This window comes from Acomys minous (genome assembly GCF_964271855.1).
Source record: "Acomys minous genome assembly, chromosome: 12".
NCBI classification, from domain to species: Eukaryota; Metazoa; Chordata; class Mammalia; order Rodentia; family Muridae; genus Acomys; species Acomys minous.
In genome coordinates, this window is record NC_140493.1 from 89,885,603 (window position 1) to 89,905,327 (window position 19,725).

Sequence of the window (19,725 nt, forward strand, 5' to 3'; positions counted from 1 at the left end):
GTCTACGTAAACGCCAGCTCCCAACCTACGGCTACGCCACACGCCCCGGTGGCCGCCAGCCTGCTACCTCCTTGCCGCGCACGGCCCTCCCCCAGGGGTTTGCAGCGATACCCGCAGCTCCGAGCCCTGCGGAAGCTGAGTGTGCGGGGAGGGGGTGCGCTGCGGGAGCCACATAGCGTCCAGGGCCCGGGAGCACCACGGAAGGTCATGACTTTCTGAGGTTGGGGGAGGGGGCGCCTGCCGCATTTGGGGGGGGCGACCCACGTGGAAGGCACCTGCTGCGGTGGAGGAAGGGAGGGGGGCGTTTCTCCGAGATCGAAAACCCGCTGCAGTCGCGCGCCCCGCACCCCCAGTCCTCCGAGCCGCGGATCGGGACTCGATCTCCAGGTCCCCGCCCCCCCCCCCCGCGCTGAACCCAACGCGGCCACCGAGTCCCCACAGCTGCTCACCCTTACCTGCCGCCACAGGTGCACGCTGGGGGTCGGGTCCCAGATTGGGCGGGGGAGGGAGAACGGCCCGCTACTCCTACCCGCGCGGGTTCTCCCCTCCCCCGGCCGCCTCCGCAGCCGCCGCCGGTGCCCTTTGCTGCAGTGCTAGAACCGTCGCCGCCGCCGAGCCGGCCCGGGCCCCGGTCGCCCGGGTAACCGCGACTCCACCTGGCGCGGCGCGTAGCGCTGCTGCCGTGCGCATCCCCTCTCGGCCCCCCTCCCGCGGCGCGGCCCCGCCGGCGCAGCCCCGCCGAAGAGCAGAGGCGGCTGGTGGCTGCGTCGCCGCGGTCACCCGATACGCCGGCCCGCCGCCCGGGACTCGGGTTGCAGCAGGAGGGAGCGAGGTTAGACAGCCTAAACGCGGGGGAGGGGCTGTGGCTTGGTCTAACCTCTGGTCCCTTCCCAGGATCCTCTTCACTGCACCCACCTCCAAAGGTCTTAGTTACCCCCGCCCTCCCGGTCCTTAGCCTCCACTCGGTAGCGCCCTTTTGCCCCTTTAATCCTCCCATGACTTAATCCCCGACCAAGTCTGGGAGGCTTAAAATGCCTAAATTTCCCTGTTGGCCTCTCCTCATGCCTTGCTGTGTAACTCTGGTCCTTTGCTGGAATGTCTCTGTGCCTTAGCTTTACCAAAAACGAACCTCAGACTTATCCCTAGTAGGAGGACTATAAGATGTTCCAAGAGATGCCAAGAACCTGGGCTTACTATTAAGCTCTGGGGCAAAGGTCCCCCACAAACTCTCTTTCCTCCATCTGAGCGTTATTCCAGACAGACCTTAACCTCACCACAGGACACACCTGAGCCCACTGGAGGCCAGGCCCTTCACCCAAAGCCCTAATCCTGCCCCACACTCCGTCTAAGGGACCTGAGGTACCAGGGACCTGCCTGTCCATCCTGTGCCTGTCTTCCGTCCATCACTGTCATTGTCCCAACTGTACTGACTGCCAATGGTTTCCACCACACACATGGCCACTCAAGACAACTCTCTCCCACCTGTCATCCGACCTTCAGAACAGACACGTCCCTTGTTCCTCTGTTCCCCCAAGTTCATCCTAAATGGGGCTGAGAGCCAGAAAGAAGACAGCTCCGAGCCCTGAGAGGGATGCCCAGTAGGTCAAAGCTGTTACAGGACAAGTTCCGCTCGGTCCAGGCGCCCCAGCTCTGGAGGCTCATCACATCCTAGCTGGGCACAGTCTCTCCGCGTTTTCCTTGGCAAAGTCAAGCTTGAGTGCAGGAAGCACTGGACCGCTTCCACTCAGCGAACTGGCAGCCGCTGCCTTTCTCCTACTACAACAACGTCAAGTCTGAAACTCACTGGCTTCAAGTACAGCTTGAACTCCTGCCCCCCCCACCCCACCCCCCGCCCCATGTCTGTTATTTCTCCCCTGGCAGTGTCCAGGCCTGAGCTGGGAGTATATGCTGAAATGTATGCTATCATGAAAAACGAGGCTCAGTGAGGAACGGGGAGAGGGGCTCAGAAGCAACCGCTAGACGCCCTAGTCCTTTTTTTTAAAAAGTGCAAGAAGGGTAAGAGGAAGAGACCACGCAGAACTTCCTGGTGGTCAGACCAGGGGGGCGGGGCGGAGAGGCAGGCTCCCCTCAGAACAGAACTGTGGAGCCTAGATAGGGCAGTAAGATGAGGATAAGAGACTCCTAAGAGCCCAAGGAACAAGACTAGGTCTTCTTGTTTAAACGAGAGAAATAACTTTATTGGTTTGTTGATTTGTTTTTAAATCGTAACTTTCCCTCAAAAAAGTTCCGACTGGATTTGGTTGACGAGTCAGTCAAGGGAGACGTGACTACAGGGCATGGGAGGTTACTGAAAACGGAGGGTTCATACATAAAAGAGAAGGGGTGAAAAATAAAAATGTTCAGCATCCCTCCCCACACACAAAAAAATAGGGCTTCCCCAAAGCCAAGCTCCGCCATGGATTCTTTTGGATATTTCCGGGGGAGATGGGTGGCTCACCTGGGCAGGCTGGCCAGCCCCAGAGGAAGGGTTGGAGTCGCTGTGGAGGTGGGAGCAGAGGGAGCCGAGGAGGCACACAGGGTCCACGGTCCAGCCGCCGACCTGTGTGTGTGAAGCAAGGGACACCCCATTAGGGGGAGCGGGCAGGAGCCGCTGGGGATGGAAGCAGACAGGGATGGATATATATACGTTCCCAGGGCACAGGGAAGGTGATCAGAGTCATGGTGGGTGGTGCTCTTAACTCGGGGCCCCAAGGTTTTTTTGTTTTGTTTTGTTTTGTTTTGTTTTGTTTTTGGCATGACAGGATGGGGCCTTCCCCACCTGATAATCCTGATTTCCGGTTCACAACTGCCTCCTGGCACACTCAGTCAACGTTTGCCTCCTCTCCTTCCTAAAGAAGTCACCTCTGACTTCACAGTGATGGGGGGGGGTCGTCACTGGACAGGAATGACCTCACTCCTGTTGTCTCTGCCATCTCTGTAGAAGTGACTTCCTTCTCCTACCCAAGGCCACCAGACTTGACTCCTCCAGGACCTTCTCCTCCTGCCCCTGGCCCTCTGGCTCCAGAGTCATCTCTCTGCCAACCAACCATTCCTTCTCCAAATGATCTTCCAGCCTCACACCACAGCTGCACCACGCCCGGGTACTCCGCCCAACTGAACGGGACCCTGGGTCCTGCCATTGAGCCTCTAAGGGAGCAGACGGGGGGGGGGGGGGGGGGACAGGAGAAAGGGATGAACCAGAGCAGAGCGTGACTGAGCTTCCATTCACTATTCCATAAGTGTTTGCTAATTCCTCCCTGAGTGCTCACCAGCCTCCTCCTACCAAGGCACATAAGTGTCCCATGCCAGGCTTGGTGCCCCTTGAAGCCGCCACCTGACTACTCGCACCTTTTTTTTTTTTCCTGCTAAACCTCCCAGACAGGTGTGTGACCAAGGTGTCCAGTTTCTCACCATGCCTGGTCTCCACACCACTGAAACTGACCTCCACCGCGTCTTCACGCCTCTGCCCAGACCCACCTAGACTTCGGCACCGCTGGCCCCACAGCCTCATCCCTGACCATCACGCTCTGCTTCAGTGACCCTCTCACGCCCCAGTCCCATCTCTCTTTCTCTCTCTCTCTTCACTGTTCTTGTTTTGTTTTTCAAGACAGGCTTTTCTCTCTGCAGCCTTGACTGTCCTAGACTCGCCTTGTAGACCAGGCTGGACCTGAACTCACGGCGACCCGCCTGCCTCTGCCTCCCCCGAGTGCTGAGATTAAAGGCGTGCGCCACCACGCCCAGGGCTTCTCTTCACTGTTCTTAAGTCGGCTGAAACCATGGTCCCTCTGGAGTCCAGAAATGTATATGAGGTGGCCCCTTGGCATCCTGGGAAGCGCCCTCCCAACTTCTCACCCCACCCCCACCCCCACCCCCACCCCCACCCGCACCCCGTGATTATCACCTGTTTGTTTCTTTCCCAGGGACCGACATCTCCCTGCCAGTTCAAAGTTTGCTTTCAGTTCTCATGTAGGTCTCATGTAGCCCAATTTGGCTACTAAGGATGGCCTTGAACTCACATTATCTTCCCCTCGCCCACTCCCAGAGTAATGGGACGACAGGCACGAGCCGTTTACGGCCAGTTTGGGCAGTGCTGGGAATCAAACCCACAGCTCCGGCACGCCAGGCCGAGCTTCAGCCCCAGCCCTTGGCTGTGTGGTTTTTGTCTTTTGTTTGTTTGTTAAAGATTTATTTATTATTTATTTATTTATTTATTTATTTATTTATTTATACAGTATTCTGCCTGCTTATAGGCCAGAAGAGGGCACCAGATCATTATAAATGGTTGTGAGCCACCATGTGGTTGCTGGGAATTGAACTCAGGACCTTTGGGAAAACAGCCAGTGCTCTTAACCTCTGAGCCATCTCTCCAGCCCCGTGTTTTCTGCCCTGCCCCCCCCCCACCCCTGCCTTCTCTCTCTGTCACTCCCTTATAGGGCCAGGCAACCAACAACCCTTGCTTAGTCTCTCCCTCCCACTCGGTCCACACACTCCTTTCCTTCCTCTCCTCCTTCCCCTGCCTTAAGTCACCCCACTCCCAGCCTCAGTTTACTGTTTGTTGCAAATAGGACCCTCCTGGTCTCTACTGGCCCACCACACATTACCAGCCTGCCCCCACATGTCGCACTGACACCACCTCCTGCCTCTCCCAGTCTTCTGCACCAGCCAGAGGGAACTTCTGTGCCATGTCCCAAGTCCACTGAAGCCCTTGGTGCCTGCCCTGAACCTGCTGATCCAGTATTCTCTTCCTCTGTTCAAACCCGTTCATGCAGCTCAGCTTCATAGAGGGAGCACCTCTACCAGGCAGCTTCTATCAGGCCAGTGCAACTGTTATCTTTGATCCTCAGACACCCCCGCTGCCCACCCTGGTCCCCACAGACAACTGACCAGGACCCTCATACAATGTTTAATCTTCTTTCCACCCATCCCCCAAGGAGGTGAGGGCCCTAGCTAAGTCTAAAACTCCTCTTGGTCCTCATCAACCTGGGTCGTGCTCCCAAGAGGACTCTGGAGTCAGGGAAAATGCAAAAGCCAGACAGAGCTAGAGAGGACACCTGGGGGCAAGTGAGGGAGGAGTCCCAGAAACACACTACTGTCGTCCGCGGTCTCTACGATGAGGGGAACATATCCGTCCTCTGATCCCTAGCCACACTGAGGAGCTTCTGGGAAAGGAACTGTGTGACTGATGGGATGCTGACGGGTGACCCACTGTCCTCCTTCTCCCACAAGGGACATTTCCCAAGTTTCTAGAGCTGAGACGCATCCGCCATAATGGCCCCCCTGGCCAATGCAGGGCTAAACACAGAATACTAGTGCTGAGAGAAAAAAATTTCTCAAAAAAGTTGGTGCTTGGGCAGAGAGGGGCATTAAGGAATCTAGGCTGGGGGAGACTGAGAAAGAAAGCATCCTCTAGCCCTTGGTCCTGGGCCAGAGGCAGAGGCCCCAGGCCCTCCCTAAGCCTTACTTGGAGAGAGCAGTGAGAGTCAAGGCATACTGAGGCATCCAGGTCAATCACACAGGAGACAGTGCCAGGAATCTGTTCTAGGCTCTGTTCAAACTAGGACTGGGGACAGGTTAAATACAACCTTCCAATTTTCCCAAGGCCAAGAGAGAGGCCTCATCCAAGCATTTCAGCTCTCCCACTGGATCCAGGCCGTTCTCCTCAGTGTCCAGAGGCCCTTCCTTCCCTTCCTCTCAAATCATCCCTTTGGCCTCCAAGAGACGTACCTTCCAGCCCCTTCCTCCCACATTCTTCTGCCCAAACCCATCCAAACTCTTGAAGCCGATGGCAGGGACCTGAGACTGATCCAGACTCCAGAAAAGACCAGAGGGCCCTGGAGACAAACTCCCCAACTTCTGCCCTGCCCTGGGGCAGGCTCCCAGTTCTGCCCCAGATCCCAGTGATCCCTACAGATCCCGGCCCCAGCTCACACTCACCTGCTCTCGCATCCTGTCCTGTTGACCTCGCAGGGCCAGGGCGTGCTGTGGGTACTTGCTCTTCAGGTGGTCCATAAACGCATCTCGCTTGCGGTCAGCATCCGCCTTCTGGAGCCCGCTGAGAGCCTCCAGGCTCTGGGCAGCGATCACCGTGTGCCGCCGTTCGGAAGTGTGCACCAGCCCCACGTTGGAGAAGCGCCGGCCCCCGCTGCCCGCGCCGCCCCCACCCCCCAGGGTCCGGTACTCCCGAGGGTACTCGGCATCGTCGGCAGACAGCATGGGAGGGCTGCTCCGCTCCGGATCTGCGAGAGGGGAGAAGTTCTGGGGTCACTAAGGCGCCATGCCAAGGGGTTGCCTATCTCCCACAAGTGTTCCTGTGGGGCAGGGCGGGGCCTGATGGGGCCAGAGAGGCCTCTGGGAGAAGAAAGAGAGTAGAAGGAGTATATGAGGTGAATTTAGAATTCCAGGTTGAGGGTGGGAAGCTGGTCCTGCATGCGGCTTGCTCTTTAGTTGGCTTCGGAGCCAGCAGGGGACGCTGCTGGGCAGGGGGACAAGGAGAGGAGAGGGGTATTGGAGGTGTCTTGGTCACCTGTCCAACTATACACTTGGTCCCCTTCCTAAAGATAGGGAAAGGAGCTGCACTGTGCTCCAGAACATTCTCTCAGGAGAGGCTGGAGCTACGGAGTGCCTTCTCCAGAGCATTCAGGACTGTATCCTCCAGCTGGGGGCTCTCTAGGAGAGGGACCAGGGAACCATGGGGGTGGGGTGGGGGCGGGGTGGGGGTGGGGGGCAAAGTTCAATCACAGATCTTCTTCCCAGGAATGAATGGAGGCCCAGAGTCTGGGGCTGAAAGACTCCTTTTCCCTCCCTCCCCAGAGACAGACAGATGGACAAACAGCAGAGGCTGGGCACAGAGAGGACAGTGAAAGATGGACTGGGACAAACTTAAAGGAGAAAGCAGTCAGACAAAACAAGTCAACTCCCCTCTCTCCTCCCCAGTCCCTCCCCCTTTTCAATATCTCCCCAAGACCCACAAGGGAAGCACAGGGGACAAAGGACAGAACAGAAGCAGGTGGGGGGAGGCCGGGGGTTGAGGTCTCACACAAACTCTTAATCCCCCCCCACATCCCCTCAGCCACCTCCTCCTCCAGCTCCCAGCATTCCCCTGCCTGCCCCCTGCTTTCCCCGCCTTCACCCCCTAAGGAAGGCAGGCCCTGCTTGGTACCCACCTCAGCCATGTTCCTGGACAGGAAACACAGAGTGCCTGCCCTCTTCCCCCAGAAGTCACCTTACTGAGAAAGAGCGGTCAACATACACACCACCTGAGCCCTACTGCCCACAGAGTGGCCACCCCTGAGCTTGGCCTGGGTAGGACTGCTGTATCAAGCCCACCCACCCCGAACCCCATCCCGTCAGCTAGGCTTGCACTCACAGCACCCTCCCACTGCAGAGCTCCTGGAAGGACAGACTAGGCCAAAAGGAGACCAGGCTGGGAATCCTGGGACTCAGCCAGGTTCAAGAAAGCCCTCCTCCCTCCACACAACTGCTTAGCAGGCCTGCTGCCAGGCCACACTCACTCAAGACGGAGCCACATTTCAAGACTGCCTCAGCACCAACACACATTTGTACATGTGTACACTACACACACACACACACACACACACACACACACACACACACACACAGAACCATTCCACCACCAATACATTCAAGAAGACAGAACAACAACAAAACAAGGACACTCCATGTACCTCAGGGGATGGGGTGGGGGGAAGGGAGTGGGGGGGGGGGAGTGGGGAGAGGAGGAGAGAGGAGAGCCACCCTGACACAAACACCACACGACACACACTTCCAGGCTGTGGCCCAGGCATGTGCATCTGGGCTTCACAGGCCCAGAGGACGCTGCATCTCTCACTTAATCATAAAAACAACAGCTCCCACGGGCACTAAAATCAGCTGCATCCACCATTGCCACATCAGCACTCCCGTCTGGTGCCTGTTCTTGTGGTGGCCCCCCGGTTTCTGGGATGGCTTTGCCAAACTGCAGAAACCCAATGGCAAGTCCAAAGATACAGGGAGTCACAAAGGCCGGTGTGGTTCCAACATCACCGCCGTTCCTCCCTGGACAGAGGACAATGTGCGTTGAACAGAGTGAACACTGAGTACCTCACGTAGGGCTTCTTCTTTACTTACTGGTCGTCCCTACAACGCTCAGGGCCCGAGTCACCACCTCTGACCTTCAGGGCACCCTTTGTCCCCTTTCACCACAGTTACCATCCTTTGTGAGGCTCCTCAAGTGACGTCGACACACAGTGATTTGAAGACAATTGTTTTATATCTGTGCCCCTCTATGTGTATGTGTGTGGGGGAGTGTATATCATAAGATATAAATTTTACTTACTTAACTATTGTGCGTCTTGCTACATGTAGTTCAGGCTGGCCTCAATTTCTGACCCTCCTGCCTCAGCTTCTCAAGGGCTGGGGTTTCCGGAAGTGTTTTATAGTTTATTCGTTACGCCTTTAGTTTCGTACACATTAGAACAAATCTGAGGGAGGAAGCCAGGCCGCTAGCTCTAAAGATATTATTCCTCTGAGTGGCAATCAGTTTCCTCTTAAGCATATACAGTCAAGTTCAAAGTGAAGTAGGGGTTAACAGAAGCAACGGTGAACTGACACTCTGCCCACCGGTCCCCCATAACAAAAGAAACCTGAGCCAAAGCCAGCTGACTAAGGCTAAGGACCCAGGGGCCACATCTTCCCATCAGTCTCCCAGCCTTGGGGAGCTTGAGGCAGGCCAGGGTGGCCAGGGTCTGAGGCTGAGAAGGACAGCCTGGGTAATAAAGGGGAGCGGGCTGAGGGCTCTGCAGGTGTAGACTCCAACCTCCCTCCTTCACGACACCTAGAACGTCGTCGTACCCTACTGAGGACAAGAGAGCAGGAGGTCTCCGTGGCTAAGGGCACTGGGCTCTGTGAAATCCTCCTCCTCTTCTTCGCACCATGTATGTGTTTTGTCTGGCCTTGTTACTAGACCTAACTCTGGGCCCAGACTACCTCTCCTCCTGCTGGCCCACTTTGTCCCAGAGGCCTCTCTGGACACGTAATAGACTTCCCTCCTGGCCTCAGATCACCTCCTCCTCCACCCCTGCACCCCACCCCAGCCCTCCTTCGCTAATCTTGGGAGGACATCAGACGGTGTACCAGCCCAAGGTAGGCGATGATCGTGGGGACCCTGGGAGGGACCCAGGATGGTGGTGGCAGGGAAGAAGGCTTGGAGCGTAAGCACCAGCTGTACTTTAGGTCTGCTGTGACATAAATCTCTCCTGGTGGCAGCTGGGAAGGGACTGATGAGCAGGCTTGAGTGTCAAGGACAACAGGGACAAGCACCTTCACTGCCTCATGGAGGACAGGCATCACCCGTCAGATGCCCGGGCACTGGACACTGGGGTTGGGGATGCTCTCTGGCATGGGCAGAAGCCAGGGAGGGGCTTGTATCTGAAAGTGTAGGAGCAGTTAAGAACTTTGGAGCTCCTAGGCTTTGCTCAGTAAGAGGGTGAGGTAAGTCAGGCAATCCTGATTTCTTGTTTGGTGCATATCTTAACATCTTTCTACCGGCCTGGTGGAGCTGGGAGGACCAGCCTGGGCGGAAGAAGGAATAATCAAAAGAGATTCACTGGGGCTGGAGAGATGGCTCAGTGGTTAAGAGCACTGATTGCTCTTCCAGAGGTCCTGAGTTCAATTCCCAGCAACCACATGGTGGCTCACAACCACTATAATGTGATCTGATGCCCTTTTCAGCACTGTATGCATAATAATAAATATTTTTTCAAAAAGAGATTCATATATTCATTCACTCATATTCTCTCTCTCTCTCTCTCTCTCTCTCTCTCTCTCTCTCTCTCTCTCTCACACACACACACACACACACACACACACACACACTCACACACCAAAGTCCCACATAACCGAAGCTGGCCTCAAACTCCCTATGTAGCCAAGGATAGCCTTGATCCTCTTCCCTTCCCTTTTGAGTGCTGGGATTCGAGGAATGTGCCCCCATGCCTGATTTAAGCACCACTGGGGCTCAAACCCAGGACTTCTTCATGCATGCTAGGCAAGCACTCAACCGGCCAAGCTACGTCCCAGCCCTATGATCCTTTAGAGCCAGGACACCCGAAGTTAGACCTAGGCCAAGTCACCTTCACTTAGGTTGAATCGGCTCCTCCGCTAGGGATCCCAGTTACTCATTCATTAGCCAAGCTGACCCTTCCCTGACGAGTCAGGGGTCTAATCTGTAAAACAGGGGTGTTAACCCCCAAACCCTGCGCCTGTGACAATGACGAAGAAGAGAGTGCATCATTTCCAGTGAGAGACATTCCCAGCTGGGCACATTGGTCTCCCAACTCCCTCTGAGCCGACTGCAGCTATCAGCATAGTCTCCAAGCTGTCCTGACCCTCTCTGAACTGTGCAGTTTAAAGGGAAAAGCCAGGATGATCGATGGCTCCAATAGGCTGGCAGCGGGCTCCAGGCCCAGTGATCAAATCAATGGTGCTCGGGGATCTGGCTGGGTTAAGCCTGGGAGGAGCATAGGATGCAGAAAAAAGAAAAGGCAGGGAGCCAGGGGTGGTGGTGCACGTCTTTAATCCCAACACTCGGGAGGCAGAGGCAGGCGGATTCGCTGTGAGTTTGAGGCCAACCTGGTCTACAAAGCAAGTCTAGGACAGCCAAGGCTACACAGATAAACCCTGTCTCGAAAACAACAACAAAAGAAGAGGCAGGGAACTCAGCAGGTGGGGGAAAAAGGACTTGGGGTGGGGTGTGTTGGGGGATGTGGCACTAGGAAAGCCAGAAAGCTAAAGGAGGGGCTACAGGTCCCCTCTTTCGGAGGACCCTTTATCTACAAGGTTCACTATGATTTTTCCCCCTACCCCTTTTGGCTTTTTTTGTTTTTGTTTTTTTATTTGTTTGGTTTTGTTCCAGACAGGGTTTCTCTGTGTAGCCTTGGCTGTCCTGGACTAGCTTTGTAGACCAGGCTGGCCTCGAACTCACATCAATCTGCCTGCCTCTGCCTCACAAGTGCTGGGATTAAAGGCGTGCGCCACCATGCCTGGCCCCTTTTTGCTTTTTTTTTTTTTTTAGGCACCTTCTCCAAATGTAGCAGAGATTGACTTGAAACTCACTGTAGCCCAGGCTGGCCTCAGACTCTGTCCTGTCTGCCACCTGCCCAAGTACTGGGTTACAGGTATGCACCCGCCACACTGGGCTCTAAGACTCTTGAATGGGAAAATGGAGGCCATAGGGCAGATGCAAGGGACTGACAAAATGAAGCCTTGGGGCTGGAGAAACAGAAAGGGACCTCTGTCACCTCAGCCCTGCCTGGGGAGCCCTAGGTAAGAGGAGGATGGCCCTGCTAGGGTGATAGGCAGTAGCAGGCGCCCCCCAGTGGCTGGCTGTGATAAATGAGCAGGTGCCTCATAAGAAACGTTGTTACTTGTTCAGCCGCTTCCAAACCCCACCCCCAGTTTATTTATGGGCCTGATTTATTTTTACCCTCCACTGAATTCTCTTACATGACATCACTGTAGCTCATTAGAAGAATTAAGGTCCCAGCATCTCAGTGACACCATCTTATAAGTCACTCACATCCCCAACCTGGCTTCTTTACCCTGAATGTCATCATCTACTCTTTCCCCTGCCTGTCACTGGGCAGCTTTGGAACATGACATCATCTTCAGAAGAGATTATGGGAGGGGGGGAACAAAGGAGAGAAAATGGAGGGTGGAATCAGAGCTGCAGTGACAGAAAGTGACAGGAAAGGACTCTCGGGACCTCCAGACAGTCAGCTCCTTTTGCACGGACACCAAGAGGCTTGGCAAGGTCCCTGTCTTGGAAGAAGGGCCTGTCACATGGTCTGGACAGAAGTGGGGGCCTGAAGGTAGCTATGTCAGAAAGGGGAGGAGTGGACATGCTCAGTGTCCCCAGCAGTCAGGACAAGATGGAGAGAGGGTGACAGAGATTTCAAGAAAGGAAGACGGTCTGCTTCAGACCCCACAGTACCCTCCTCGTGAGCACGCACACGCATCTTCAGGCAACAGAGCTCCTGGTGTCCCCTCTATAGCCAGAGTAAGAGGCGCCCAAGTCACCCAGGAGCAGCCCTGAGGCGCTGCCACAGTCAATAATGCCTGACAGCTTCATCTCGCTGGCACCTGCTTTAGTCTGAAAGCATGAGCTTGGAGGCCAGAGGCCAGAGGACAAAGGTCAGAGGCCCAGGTCCGCTTCTTAAATGCCAAGGTTCTGAGAGTCAGGCCCACCCTTGCTTGCCCATGGGGATGGCTATGCTGTGGCCTGTGGGCGCCCTGCCCCTCATCCTGCTGTCTGTGGGTCCTTGGTGCAGAAGGCCCATCTGTGTCTGTTTTCTAGAACCAGCTTTTCCGCCCCATACCACAGCCACCAAAGTCATTTTCCAGGCAATTGCCTTTCTGTAAACATTCCTGTGTAATATCCCCCTAAATTGCTAATGCCCCGCGCCCTGTTGAGTCTCCCTGTCACTCTAACAAGAGTCTCAGAGATGGGGATGAGGGGGACGGGGAGGAAGGGCGACAGGAAGGGAGAAAGCAAACTAGACAGGAGGTTGAGACGAGAGCGCCCACCCAGCTCCCAGCCAGGGACCTCCATGCCTCTCTCCCCCCCACCCCCACCCCCCCACCCCCCCCCCGTAACTCTCCATGCTTTGCCAACCCAGCCCCACTCTAGATGTCAGGCTGCCTTACAGAACCCCACTGGGCGACGACTCCCTTTATAGGCAGTAATGTGACAGCAGCAAACTATCATCATTGGGTTCCCAAGAAAGGCTGGCTTTGATCCCTAACAGTCGGAGGAGGTCAGGTCAGTCCCAGGGGGACTCAGTTTCCTGGCCTCTACAGCCAGGGACACCAGGTGTGTCAGCTGGTGACATAGCTGGGGCCCTTCCTCTGTCCCATTCCACACTACCATACTGGAGAGCTTCGGGCCCAACTCTTCTCTTGAGATAGCCAGGGAGATGTGGGGTGACTAAGGAAGGCTGAGTCACCCTCGGCCTCCCTCTCTGGGGGCAGGGGACAAGGAGGAGAGTGTTGCCTGTGTCCCTGTGTTCTTTTCCATCCCTAGGAAGCTGGGTACCCAGACTCAGGTGGGGCATGAGGTAGAAGAGCCCCTCCGCCCCCCCCTTGGAGAAGCCAGAAGGGGAGAGGATGACGCTGGGCCTTGCCAGTCACAACCTTACGCAGGCAGAAAAACACAAACCAATTTGCGCAGCTTTAAAACCCACCGAAGGCCACTTAGTTGGTTAAATGAGTTGGAATCTAATTAAAGGACCTCCTCGGGGCTGGGGAGGGAGAGCTCACCTGTCTAGGAGGAGCAGTGGGGGTGGGGCCCTGGCCTCCCCCAGCTCCCTGAGGAGTTTCTGTTGCTTTCCACAGTGTACCCTTCTTGGGTGGGAGACACCTTTAAAAAGGATGGTTCAGCCGGAGGCGTGGTGGCGCACGCCTTTAATCCCAGCACCCGGGGAGGCAGAGACAGGCGAATCACTGCGAATTTGAAGCCAGCCTGGTCTACAAAGGGAGTCCAGGCCAGCCAAGGCTAACACAGAGAGACCCTGTCTTGAAAAAAACAAAAAGAAAAACAAACCAAATAAATAAATAAATTAAATTAAAAAGGATGGTTCAGCCATCTCAACTAGCTGTCTGGGTCCTCTGTCATGAGCCCATAGTGGAAATAGCCCTGTCCCCTTAGTCTGAGGGCAGCATGATGCTTGCCCACCTCAACCGCAGCAGCTCCGGCCTCCAGCAGGGCATTCCCCAGGGGCAGGGCACAGCCTTCCTCTGCATTTAGGCCTCATCCACCCCATGTGACAGGGGTTATGAGACCTTAAAGTCCTTGTCTCCACCCTCAACTAGGAAGGGAAGTGCCAGCCATGGGGGGGGGGGGGCAGGGATGAGGGGGTGGCGCTACATCGACTATGTAGTCCTGGCTGGCATGCACACAAGCCCACTGGCCCACCTAGCCCAGCACATGTAGCTCAATAATGTTGGCACGGGTGACCCCCCACTCAGCTCCTACCTCCTAGACAGAGAGGAGTGGAGTCACCATAATGATCCTCTCCTACGGATCCCGTCAGTGCCCAAAAAACTCCATGGGAAACTGAGGCCTAGAGAGCAAACCTCACAGTCACACAGAGGCCAGGGGGCCAAAGAAGAAAATAAAAAAAGCAGAACCCAAATGTGCTGGGCCTTGGTGGGGCAAGAACCTTTCCGTTTTATTGGGCCACTTCCCAGAAAGCAGCCCCCAGGGGAGCCCCGCTCCAGGCGCAGGCCCCCAGGAGCATCAACGCTAACAAATGCATTCAAATCACCGTGCCCAAAGACGCAAGCTAGGATCACAGCCCAAGCCTGACACCACCACCACCCCCAGCTTCCCGGCCCAGCCTGGGAGGGGTTCACACATGGAATTGAAGGTCGCCTCACCACAACCCTACCTCCACACTCAGACCACGATTCCCCCCCGTTTCCAAATGAGCCACAAATCAAAATCTCAAACACGCAGCCCTCCCTCTGGTCCCTGCTCTTCCCTCCCACACACAGCAGGCAAAGCTGTGGCATTACCAAAAATCACAGAATCTGCAGCTAAGAAAGCCTGGCTCAAACCCAGCGCTGCCAGTAACTAGTTACATGACCTTGAAGAGGTCAGTCGTCTCTGCAGACCTCAGTCCTCTCATTTTGTTTAAAAACAACAACATCAAAACAAAAGCAAATCACAGACAGGGTGCTCAAACTGTGCCCTGTGCATGAAGGGCGTGAGTAGGGGGCTGGTTGTTTGTCTACCCCTAGCTGCCTCTCACTAGCTGTCAGATGGGCTCTGGCTTTTTTTTTTTTCCACTTCTAATGAAGGCATGACTAAGTGGCTTCCTTGGAAAAGGGGAGGTGGACACGCGGGGGGAACAGTCACCCTCCGTCTGAAGTGGGAACTGGAAAGGCTGGACGGGCCCTAGCGTGGGCCCACACAGAACAGTGTTAACAAGCCAACAAGCTAGCCCCTGCCTGCGTGGTATCACTGCTGCTCATGCGCCCAGGGAAGGTGTCCTGTCAGCTCCACATCTCTTAGAGAGGCAGCCAGAGAGGAAGGCAGCAGCCCAGAGGGAGGGAGGGAGGGAGGGAAGAAAGGAGGGAAGGAGGGAAGGGACAAAGAGAGGGAGGGGAAGAGAGAGTCACCAAACCTCTCCACTTAGCAACTGCCATAGTCCAGTCTCCTCAGGCACCGATACTCAGGGCACTGCACCTTGACAGCAGGTGTAAACAGAGACCCCAGTCTACTCCACACCAGGTGTTCATCTTGGGCCTCAGTATTGTGCCATCACTGTGAGACCACACACCTGTCACCATGCCTGTGTGACCTGGTACCACCACCACCAGCAGCAGCAGCAGCTTCAGCCAGGCGCCAACAGCTTTGCTGCACACTCCACAGGCACTGCCATGCAAAGGGACACACAGGCCCTAACCAGGCTGTGGCCATACATGGCACTGGTGCCTGAGTCCCCAGAGAGGCTGTCCTATCTCCTGGTCAGAGCAGTGCCTCTCCAGCTGGGAGGGAAAGGCAAGGGGGTGCCAGCTTGGCGGCTGGGGCAGGTGTTTGTAATCACGGTGCTCAAAAGATGGGGACCGAGCCGGGCGTGGTGGCGCACGCCTTTAATCCCAGTACTCGGGAGGCAGAGGCAGGCGGATCACTGTGAGTTCGAGGCCAGCCTGGTCTACAGAGCGAGTCCAGGACAACCAAGGCTACACAGAGAAACCCTGTCTCAAAAGACCAAAAAAAAAAAAAAAAAAAAAAAAAAAAAAAAGATTGGGACCGAAAGATTCGGATCCTTGGCTCTATGTAAGCGTTCAAGGCCAGCCTGGAGCGCATGAGACCCTGTCTCAAAGACCGAACGACACCAAAGGCAACAGGGGCTGTCACAGGGCCATCACACAGCACCTTCCCCGTTCGAGTCTCCAAGTGTCTGGTCTGTTCAGAACTAGAGAAATAGACCCCCAAATCAACCTCAAGGCCAACAAACTCTGATGGTCGCTTATAAGCAAATGAGCCAGTACCGGTGCTTTAGTTCTTTCCTGGGGTGGTCCTCCTGTGACTACGGAAGCTTGGCCTCTCTTCCGGGGTGCAGATGAGGCATGTGGTCACTCAGTTTCTATTGGCTGCGAAACAGCTGACACAGTAATGTCACTCTAGCCTGCCTGCATCCCGTGGCTAGCGTCCTGAGAGGTCTGGAGGATCAGGCCACGGGAGCCAGGGTTACCAAAGGGGCTCATGGAAGCCAGGAAAGTTAGCCAGCACACATGATACGAGGGAGGGGAAGTTGTCTCTGTGAGCCGTCCTGAAGCCTCCCACCAGGGCAGAGCTTGAGAGTGGAGAACACGGACTGAAAGGAGGAGGACGCGTGCCCCTGTTGTGCTCTGGCACCTGCTAAAAACTGGAGTCCTCCCATCTGGTTACATCTGTTCTGGCCCCTTGAGTAGAGAGGGTGACACAGGGTGCTGGGTCCCATAGCCGGCACCTACCAAAGTGGAAAAAGCTGAGCCCGGATGGTGAAGGCTTGTCATCCTGGCTACTCGGGATGCTGACATAGGAGGATCATAAATCAAGGCCTGCCGGGGGCTACAGAGAGAGTTCAAGGCCTGCCTGAGTAACTTTAGCCGCTGCTGTAGACAACACGGTGAGAAATCGGGCAGGGATATAGCTGAGTGTGGTAGAGTTACTTGCCTAGTGTGTGCGAAGCCTGGAGGGGTGGGGGGAGGGGGGAAGGAAGGGAGGGAGGGAGGGAGGGAAAGAGAAACTAAAACCAGCCAGTGGGCTGCCTAGAAAGCAGGGATGCCATCCTGGACCATGGCCTGTCCCTGTGTAGCCTCAGGCATGACACTTCAAAGGGCACTTGGAGCTATGATTCATTTAGCCCTCACAGTCGACCTGCGGAGGCTGCTGTCTGCAATGCACAGGTCAGAGAACTGAAGGCCAGGAAGGGTGACTTTGCCCAAGATGGGCATGGATGAGTGGAGCCCCTTGCTCTCAGAAGCAAGGTTTCCACCCTCCTTTCCCAGCACCCTTCACTCCTGAGCCCCAACACACCCATCTGTCCAACTCCCAACCCTCCTGCCCACTGGAGCAAGGGATGGACGTGAGAGGGTAGGAAGACCAGGGACCAGCAGAGCAGCCGAGGAACCCAGAAACCAGGCTTGGAAGGGGACTCTCAGTCCCAGAAGAGTTTCTAAGGGCCCTCTTCTCAACCTGGCAGGCTCAGAACCACTGTTACCAGGGCCCAGGCTGGGACAAAAAACAAAATTACAAGTCTTCCCCATTCATTACCCCCAGGAGCTGCAACTTGGATGCCTCTAAGAATGGAAACCTCACTATGGCAAAAGCATCCATCATTATGTGGGCTCCTTCTTCCTGAGTGAGCTGAGAGGAGAGCCCAGACTCTCACAGCCCTCCCGTCCCCTGGCCCCCCACCCCTCAAAGGTTAGACCTCTCTTTCTGGGGATGAGGGAGGCTACTAAACCAATACCTTCCTTGTTGGGACAGGCCCTCCCTCAACGACGGTCTGGCTTCCGGTTTCCCACTGCACTGGCCTTGATAGAACAACCCCCCTGGTGTCACCACCCTTCCTAGCTGGTGTCCCTCAAAACTGCTCCAGGCAGGCTGGGTGTGGTGGCGCACGCCTTTAATCTCAGCGCTCAGGAGGCAGAGGCAGGCAGATCGCTGTGAGTTCGAGGCCAGCCTGGTCTACAAAGTGAGTCCAGGATGGCCAAGGCTACACAGAGAAACCCTGTCTCAAAAAACCAAAAAAAAAGAGAGAAAAAAAAAACTGCTCCAGGGGTCTCGACAAGGTTTAGGAATGTACCAGATGACCTCCAACCCCGCTACAAAAACACTTGCCCCATGAAGCTGCCCAGGATGGGAGCCGCCCAGCTTGGTGACCAATGCATCCGCTTCCCCCACAGCCCCTTCTGGAGTACCACACTGCCTCATCTTGGTCCCCCCCCCCCCCTCTCTCTCTCTCTCTCTGCATGTTCCTCCCAGCCTTAGGGCCTGGCCTGGCTGTCAAGTACAGGGCCCTCCAGCTCTGAACTCCTCCACGGCTCCTCACAGCCAAACACAGTGCAACCAAGGTGCACACAGCCTGTATTCTCAGAGTCTACCTGTGGGTCTCTGGTGAGTGGCTCAGAGCCCCAGCAACCTTGTCCAGATGCCAGCTGTCTCCAGGACATGCCCAGCCACCTCAAGGACCGGGAGGCCACAAACCGCTGGACATCTGATGTACACTGACCACACAGTACCTCCTCCTTCTGGCCCATTTCCCTCTCCGGGTGCCTGCCCTGCTGCCCAGCGCCCCAGGGCTCAGAAGGAGAGAGGTTCAGCTCCCTGCCCCCAGCCACTTCCCACACTGTGCCCGCATCTGATGCCCGTGCTCACGCGGTGGCTAATTCTGGCGTCTCATCAGACGGTAATTATGGGGGGGGGGGAATGAGCAGAGTGCTGTCGCTGTCATCTCCGTGGCTCGGCACCTGTCACCACTCTGCCATCTCCTCGGGCTGCTGGGATGGGGCAGAGGCAGAGGGGGAGGGGGAGGTTCTGAAGAAAGGGCCCTCACCTCCCCACAGGTGATCAGTCCACGTCCCCCCGGGGTGGTCACTGCTATCCTGGTCTCCCTGCTACTCAGGCACCCTAGCCAAGAGAAGAGGTCATAAGAGACGTCTGCATTGGTCCAGCTCAACTGTTTCATACATCTCAGCACCTCCACACTGCCTGACACACAACAGGCCTGAGCTGTTTGTTGATTGACTGCGTGACTGTATATACAACAGATACACAGTCCCAGAAGAGGAGCCACAGAAGACCCAGGCTATAGACCAGAAAACCAGGTCTGGTGGAATTGGTTACACCTCCACCAAGACACAGTGAAGACGCTGCAGAGAAATGAAGAAAATGGCAGATGAGCTCGAGTCAGTTATCAAGAGCCAGGACTACCAGACGAGCCTTGTGGCACGCACGCCTATCATCCCAGCACTCGGGGAGGCAGAGGCAGGCGGATCTCTGTGAGTTCGAGGCCAGCCTGGTCTACAAAGCAAGTCCAGGACGGCCAAGGCTATGCAGAGAAACCCTCTCTCAAAATACAAAACAAACAAACAAATCCAGGATTATCAAGGAACGCTGCTTTGTGGAAAGTGAGTGGAGTGGACAGCCTCCCCAACAACTCGGACAACCTGAGAGACTGAGTCTAGACCCAAGACAGGCTTCGGGAGGAAGGCAGGACCTGGAAGAAGATGCAAGGATGCATCCTGGGGTCATTCACCTAATGGGCATGATACATGACTTCCTGTCTATCTGCCTTGTCCCTTACCAAAGACAGCATCTTCATCGACGCTCTGGGGGACAGCAGAGGAGAACAAGAACTGCGGAGTCACCACTGTAAAGGCCTTAAGTCTTCACACCTCTCACAGTGTCCCCAAAACCGACGCCGCCACCGGAAGCTAGCGGTGTCACCGCACCAGCCATGCTGTGAGTAACTGCACCCACACTCCATTCCCTTGTCCTCAGAGCCCTGGGGACACACAGCGCATGGCCAGTTGCAGGGACTAAGCCCACCCTGGCTGCCCTGGCTCCTACACCACAGCATTCTAACAACACCCTCCTCCACTCTAAAACCCGGCTACATCTTCCACTCAGATCGAAGCAAGATTGGGGGGGTGCAGGGTGAGGGGGGCGCACCT

General features: G+C 55.7%; 2 protein-coding genes across 20 annotated transcripts in view; one reads left to right on the top strand and one right to left on the bottom strand.

Annotated features, from left to right (window-relative positions):
- Positions 1-19,725, top strand: part of ARHGAP23 (Rho GTPase activating protein 23) — a 331,343-nt gene that overhangs the window by 134,304 nt on the left and 177,314 nt on the right. The gene's annotated exons all lie outside the window — the stretch shown is intronic.
- The window catches only part of SRCIN1 (SRC kinase signaling inhibitor 1), a 73,473-nt gene that overhangs the window by 40,191 nt on the left and 13,557 nt on the right, over positions 1-19,725 (bottom strand). For 16 of the 17 annotated variants that reach the window (XR_014773316.1, XM_084751075.1, XM_084751079.1 and 13 more), the window contains 2 exons: positions 5,935-6,236; positions 2,459-2,560 (listed from right to left, as the gene is read on the bottom strand). Coding sequence is in view for 16 of the 17 variants with exons in the window: in XM_084751075.1 (XP_084607201.1) it covers positions 2,459-2,560; positions 5,935-6,236 (404 nt within the window). In the remaining variant the exon portion in view is untranslated. The remainder of the gene's footprint in view (positions 1-2,458; positions 2,561-5,934; positions 6,237-19,725) is intronic. The other variant, XM_084751082.1, reaches the window with a different exon arrangement.